This window comes from Alexandromys fortis, unplaced genomic scaffold, assembly GCF_014885135.2.
Source record: "Alexandromys fortis isolate MF-2015 unplaced genomic scaffold, M_Fortis_MF-2015_v1.1 scaffold_60, whole genome shotgun sequence".
NCBI lineage: Eukaryota > Metazoa > Chordata > Mammalia > Rodentia > Cricetidae > Alexandromys > Alexandromys fortis.
In genome coordinates this window covers 8177488-8184477 of record NW_026067946.1, presented here as the reverse complement: position 1 = coordinate 8184477, position 6990 = coordinate 8177488, and the positions used below count along the sequence as shown (strand labels likewise).

The following is a 6990-nucleotide window of genomic DNA, read 5'->3' as shown; positions in this document are numbered from 1 at the left end:
TTTGCTGAAATGATCGGATTTAAAAGCAGGAGTTCCTTTTCCCTTGTGGGGAAGCACAGAGCCAAATTCTGCTCCGCGCAAAGTTGCGGTCCTAAGCGAAGTCTGTCGTCCGTTCGTCCGCCTCCCTCCTCCCCCACCCCCGCTTGCTGTCGTTCCCTTCTCCCTGGTTAATTTGTTTGATTTGCTTTGATTTTGGTTCCCAGATCCAGCAAAACTTTCAAGCTTAGGTTTGCTGTCTGAGCCGCGTGCGGGTATCGACTTGGGAACATCAGCTTTGGTTCAGATGTAATAGTATGGCATGGTCGCTCTTTGCAGTTCAGAAAAAGTCATCAAAACTCCATTCCACCCCCTCGCTCAGGAACTTGACTTCTTTCCTACACCTGCAAGTGACAGCTCACACTAATCTTAAAACAAACAAACAAACGAAAAACCACCCGCCCATGACATCCAGATGGGTTGTTTGACGGTGCCTCCCCGCAAGGGCCAAAGGGGCGCACGCGCTGGTGAGGGGTCCGCCCTTCCTTCCAGTCTCTGGTGGGGCGGGGGTAGGTAGGCAGGGATCTGGATCTGGTTAGGGGAGGGGAAAAACCATGGTCCCAGACACCCTATTCAGTCCCAGTCTTCCCAGGCTCGTGGAGGAGGAGGGACAGTACAAGAGAGGAGGGACTGGGCAGGGGTTCCATTGCTGCGCATCCCGTCCTGGATCTGACCCGCTGCCGCCCTCTCTAGTCTCCCATCTCGCCCACCCCAGACTCCCGCCATGAGCCCCCCTTCCAGCTCTGGCATCTATGTGAGCCGCGGGGTGGCCCTCCTGTTGGCCGGGTTGACAGTCGCGCTCTTACTGGCGCTGGTGGTTCTGGCCGCCCTGTATGGCAACTGCACGCTCGTCCAGCCTTCGGAGCAGCACATTCCTGGGGTGAAGGACACCGCGTCAACCCCTCCTGGCGGCCAGGAGCAGGCGCGACCAACCTGGACACCAGAGGCTGCTCTCGAGCCTGCGGTGGCCACCACCTCGCAAGACTGGCGACCCCCGTCAGGGCCCTGGAATCATTCGCGCCTGCCGCCCTGGCTTGTCCCGCTTCACTATGATCTGGAGCTGTGGCCAAGGCTATGGCCGGATAACCTGTCCTACACGGAGAGTGTGACCTTCACGGGTCGTGTGAACATCACTGTACTCTGCACAGTGGCCACCTCGAGATTGCTGCTGCACAGCTTCTTTCTGACTTACAAGCAAGCGGAAGTGTGGGGTCCCCTGGCCCTGGGCACTAGGAATGCCACCGTAGGCCGCGTGCCAGTGGACAACGTGTGGTTCGCACTGGACACGCAATACATGGTGCTGGATCTGGGCCAGGTCTTGCAGCCGGGTAGCAGATATGAGCTGCACCTCGGCTTTTCTGGCCAAGTGCTTCAGTGCGTCTCAGAGGGGCTGTTCCTGAACCTCTACACGGACCAGGGCAAGCTCAGGTAAGGGCTTGCAGCCCAGTCCTGCATGCATCCCAACTTAGCAGTTCTCATTTGTGATGCTTCTGCCCCAAGAAAGACATTTCCTCCTCTCCCATAGCCAAAGGCAAAGACTTCCCTTTTTCCCCCTCCACTGAAAGTCTGCTAAGAATAAAGTTAATGAGACCCAGGCTCCCCCTCTTGTTACTCTCCAATCCTACTTCTGCTGCCCATCCGACTTGTCCGCGTGGAGGTTGTTTCACCTCCAGAGTTTATCGTTTTTGCTGTTGTTTTAAGAAAGTCTTTCTCTACCCAGAAAAATCTAACTGTCCAAACAGCTTCCTAAGGATTAACACTTTGTTTTCCCTTCCTAAGGATTAATACTTTGACCAACAACAACTGTTAAGAACCTAAGAATGCCCTAGAAACACGGCTGTTCGAACCCATGGCCCACCAAAGGGGTCAGCACCTGCCAATGCTTCTGGCCTCAGAGCTGGAGAAGCTAGAAGCCTTCTTTGGTCTAAGATTGTCTGCTCCCAGTGAGCTGGGCGCTAAGCCTTGCTCCATTTAGCCAGGTTAGCTAGGGCTCTACAAACACGGCCACAGCAGCATTATTTGTTTCCATATCCTGTTGTTTGTTTGTTTTACTAAGGTTTTGCAAAAGCTTCAGAACAGCAATTCATTTATCTGTCCCTCTTCTTTCGCTGGCAATCTGTGGCATCTGGCGCATGCGCATAGCTGAGCTCTGGAGCCTGGCACTTCCGGAATTCCTCTGGTGGGGTTTGTGAGCCCACATAACTGTACACATGGTCTTCTTACACTTGCTTGTGAAAATGTCTCTGACGGGGGGTGGGGGAGGGGTGCGTTTCCAGTCATTTTCAAGAAGTTTCTCTCACACTGCTCTGAGGTCACACTCCTGAAACCTTGATAGTGTTGTGAAAATCGAATGATAACTATCCCCGTTCACCCATTGGAGGATCATTTGCAGGCCGCATAACTTCGTGCACGTTGCCCTTTATTAGAGACTGTGTCTCTAGATGCTCCTAGATGCTGGGGGCGGGAGCCACACTGAGGTGCACTCTAATCGGCTCCTTATACTTTTTTTCAAGGTTCCCAAGGTCTTAAATAGGTTTAATGAGTTGCGTAGTAGGTAGGCAGTCTTTGAAAGGATGATGTGTTGGTTTTCCATTTTTCAGTGCTTTAATTCTTGGAAAAACAACTTGAAATTATCTCTTAAGGATCATGTGTGAAGCAAGATCTTCTTCACTGAGAATGGCCTGACATACCTGTGCCTTAGTCCCGCAGAGGGAAGAGCTGGAATGCAGGGCTCACCTGGCAGAGGTGTCTACTGTCCACAAATCTTGGCTTGTTTGCTGGGCCCTCCCTTCCTTCTCTCTGTCCTGGCGGGGCTATGCCCAGACAAGCTAACCTGGAGCAGGAGTCCCTTTCCATTTCCCTATTGTACCAGTTAAGAGGCACCAGATTTTCAGAACATCAAAGCCCAGAGTCTAGAACTGGGGTGTCTGAAGAGATACCACCAGCAAGTTATTCTTCCTTCGCTTCTAGACAAAAAGATGCTTGAAGCCAGAGTCTCAAAGAACCTGGGCACAATGATGGCAGGTGGTACAGTGAACAGTGGAGCTGACCAGGCCCTAGGTCAGCTGTTGAAATGAGCAGCTGAAAATGAACTATGCTGGCTGAACCCGTCGCTGCACCTCCCCGAGTCTGTCTCTCTGTTCCTGGAATAGACACAGTGAACAGTCAGCTTCAGAGCACTGTGACAAGCAATGGATGAGACAGGCCAGACCTAGCAGTGTCAGTGAGTGGCATACAACATGAGCTGTGGTGTCTGTGGGAGGTAGGTCAGCATAATCCTCCTAGGGGTAGGCTCCTTGTTATCCCAACACAGAGACTGCCAAGTTCTGGTACCGATGACTCCAAGAAGGCTGCCAGGAAGGAAAACCCAAGGGGCTGGAGAGCGGGGAGTTTTCACCAAGCAGGTGTGGAGTTTCAGTTTCACCGGATGGCATAGATGTTTATATAAGTTATCAAGGTGAGGACATTCTGGTCTCTTCCAATTTTTAAATAATTTTTCATATGAATGATTGTTGAATTTTTTGAAATGCTTTTTTTTCTGCTTAAATTTTTGTGATTATGTGATTTTTCTTCTTGATTAGCGTCTTGATATATATTATATTGGTTGATTTTGAATGTTGATCCAGCTTTAATTCTTACCCTTTGCGTGTAGAGGTTACTGAATGGTGAGGTTGATGAGAGCCTTTACTGTAGGGAGGACAGCTTGGATGACCAAGGGGTGCCTGGAATCAAACCCAGGCCCTCTGGAAAAGCAGCCTGTGCTTTTAACCTCTGGGCATCACTCCAATGCCCTGACAGTGTTCCTAGGGAAAGAACAGGGGTAGCCTGGGATGAAAGTCAATCTAGGACATGAAATCAAATGAAAAGTTCTGGAGACTGAGTCTCACCACCCTAGAACTGTCCCTATCACAAGCAAGGAAGGAGTGTCCGGATACGTTGTGTTGACTCTAGACTGACCTTAAGGTCAGAGTCATCCTACTATGTAGGGATATAGGCAAAGCAGTTCCAAGGGAGCCTTGCTAGCCTGGTGCTTCAGCAAGTGTGGCTTCTAATCCACAGAACAGATGTGTGGTGGGACATGGGCCCTAAACAGTACAAGTGGTTCCTGTGGTCCTTTAGAGGTCTGAGGGGACCTGGAACTTCTCGTGTGGCCGGAGGGTATTGACTGGATAGTTACGCCATGCCGAGCATGAAAATCACCTCTGATGCATGCCATAGAAGTGACTGCCCAAGACGGCTTCATAAGGGAGGCCCAGGTGACGGGATAAACACATGGGAGCCCAGAAGAGGGTCTTAGCGTCACAGGGAACCACTGAGTCTTGATTATTGTGAAGGAGTGACACACACGCCACACCCTGCTAGATCACGCTGTCACGCCAATCTGTCCAGGATGAGGACTCTTCTCGAGAATTCTCCTCTCCCTTTTCCTCTACGCCATGGCATCTGAGAGCAAAAAGATGCAGCTTAGATTTCTTATCCTAAAGAACAGGTTAAGTCTTTGGAAAGAAGTTTGGGTTTAGAGTTGACTTTTCCCAGGAAGAAGAGTGATTTACACAGTAGCAACGAAAATCCTCTAATTGATGAGCTTGCAGAGTTTTTTTTTTTTTTCTTTTCTGTGTCACAAGTGAAAATATAGATTCCGGAGTCTGAAGAAATTGGTTTCAGACAGTTTGTTTTACACCTCTGAGTTCTGGCAAGTACATTTTGGTGACAGCCTGCCAGGATCTTACCATCCAGCACAAACGACTGAGTTACAGCGTTCTGTTCCATCACAGCTGACATGCAACTGTCACACACTCCAGAAAACACTCACATGCCTATCAACTGTGCTTTGCCCGCATGCTGCTGACCTTTGAACCCATTGCAGAGGACGTGTGCTATGTTCCTGCATAGAAGGACATTGGTTCAGTTGGTGATGGTGCCTTTATCAGAGAAGTCTGTTTTGTTGTTGTTGTTGTGATTGGGTTTTTGTTTTGTTTTGTTTTTATGTGCTACGTGAGCCCACCAAACACCCTAAACTAAAGAACAGGTACAACTTGGCTCTGACCATTTTAAAGAAGAAACCCTTTATCCTGCAGATCCCACCAGTCAGACAAACTGGAAATCCATTTCTGCTCCTTGAAGATGACCTTGTCTCCTCCCAACCCTTTTTTGTTTCACTAAAATCATCAGGGACCCCTAAAGTAGCTGTTGTAGGGTGATAATGTGACAATATTTGCTATGATGGGCTTTATAGCTACATCAGCACTTGATGGTTTGCAAGACTTGTATAAGGCAAGGATGGATGCTAGAAGGTCATGTTTAACTGTGAAATAAATATATCTTTTAATTTTGCTTTGAGGACAGGCTCTTGCTGTTCAATCCAGATTGGCCTCCAAAATACTATCCTCCCACCTCATGCTTCCAAGTGCTGGAATTATAAGCATGCGCTGAGGAAAATAATATTTAAAACAATACCATTTGCTTGTGGTCACTTCCTTCTGTTGTAGCATAAACAACAGAAATGCTGGTTCTGTCTTTTATCCCAACACTCAGGAGGCAAAGGCAGGTGGAGCTCTGTGAGCTGGAGGCCAACCTGGTCTACAAAGCAAGTTGTAGGACAGCCAGAGCTGTTACACAGAAAAACCCTGTCTCAAAAACAAAAACAAAAACAAAAAAACAAAAAACAAAAAAAAAAAACAAAAAAAAAAAACAAGCAAATCAACAAAAATGCCAGCCTTCTTGAAGTGCCTACGGCAGTTTCTGGAAGGCTGTCCAGGGTAGGACACATTCCACACCAGCCTTCTCCAGTTTGTCCAGCCCAGCTTTCTAAAGCCTGGCATTTCCACCGTGAATCTTTTATGGTCCTTTTTCATTTAACCTACATATCGCAATATTAAAAATAAGTTTCCTTTTTTATACACACTTATAAGATATTATTATTTTCAGTATGTGACTATTACAAAGAAATCTTCCAGAAATATCCACATACAAATCTTTATGCACATTCACCTCTCTTGAGTAATTATTATTTCAAAGGTAGGACGAATGGCTGGATTACATGGAGGGTAGGTGGACGTTTGCAGAATCTAAGAAGTTATTTTCCAAGGCGTTTGACCACTTGCAATTGTCATCAATAGTATCAGAGAATTTTAATTGCTTCATAGCTCTGTCAACACTTGGCATTGGCAGGCCTTTCTCTCTTAGCCATTCAAATAGGGGTGCTGGTTTTTTGCTGTATTGATCTCACTCAGATAGACGCTGGAGTTACTTGGTGGTCCCTTTGGACTTCTTGAGTCTTGTTTTTAAACTGGCTGAGACCAATTCTACAACTTTCTTTTACGCTAGGGTCCCTTTAGTCCACTACTCAGCCTTTGTCTTCCTAACTCTTCCACTTATTTTAAGTCTTTGTTCATTAGCTTTCAGAACTAGGCGTGGTGGTGCATCCTCTGAATCCCAGCACTTGGGAGGCAGAGGCCAGACAGATCTAAGGCCAAATCAGGGCTGCATAATGAGACTTTGTCTCAAAGAATTAATTATCTTTAGAAATATTCATTCATAGACATGCTTTACTATATTTACTCCCAATATGGAGGCAGAAGGACTGATTCTGGTGTCACTTAGCTTGCTCTAAGTTACGAGGGAACGAGAGTCATATCTGTGAGTTAAGATGTCAGGCATTTGAAAGTTCCTTTGTACTTTAAAGTACTTTTTGTACTCCATGCGTGTGTTTGTGTCTATGAAGCTAAGGAAATAACTTTTGGGGAGTTGGCTTTCCCCTTCCACCTGGGGCTCAAACTAGTATCATCTGGCTTGGCAGCAAGTGTCTTTCTCCACCCAGCTACTTTACTGCCCCAACTTCTTAATTTAGTTAGAACAATCATATAACTATACTTTTTTTTAAAAAATTTATTTATTTATTTAAGATTTCTGCCTCCTCCCCTCTACCGCCTCACATATCCCTCCCCCTCCCCC

The 6990-nt window shown here is 47.2% G+C and overlaps 1 protein-coding gene across 1 annotated transcript in view; it reads left to right on the top strand.

The window, feature by feature from the left end:
* Positions 1-677: 677 nt before the first annotated feature.
* Lvrn (laeverin) overlaps positions 678-6990 on the top strand; it is a 55042-nt gene continuing 48729 nt past the window's right edge. The window contains exon 1 of the mRNA XM_050149283.1: positions 678-1464. Coding sequence (XP_050005240.1) covers positions 761-1464 — 704 coding nt within the window. The 5' untranslated portion in view covers positions 678-760. The remainder of the gene's footprint in view (positions 1465-6990) is intronic.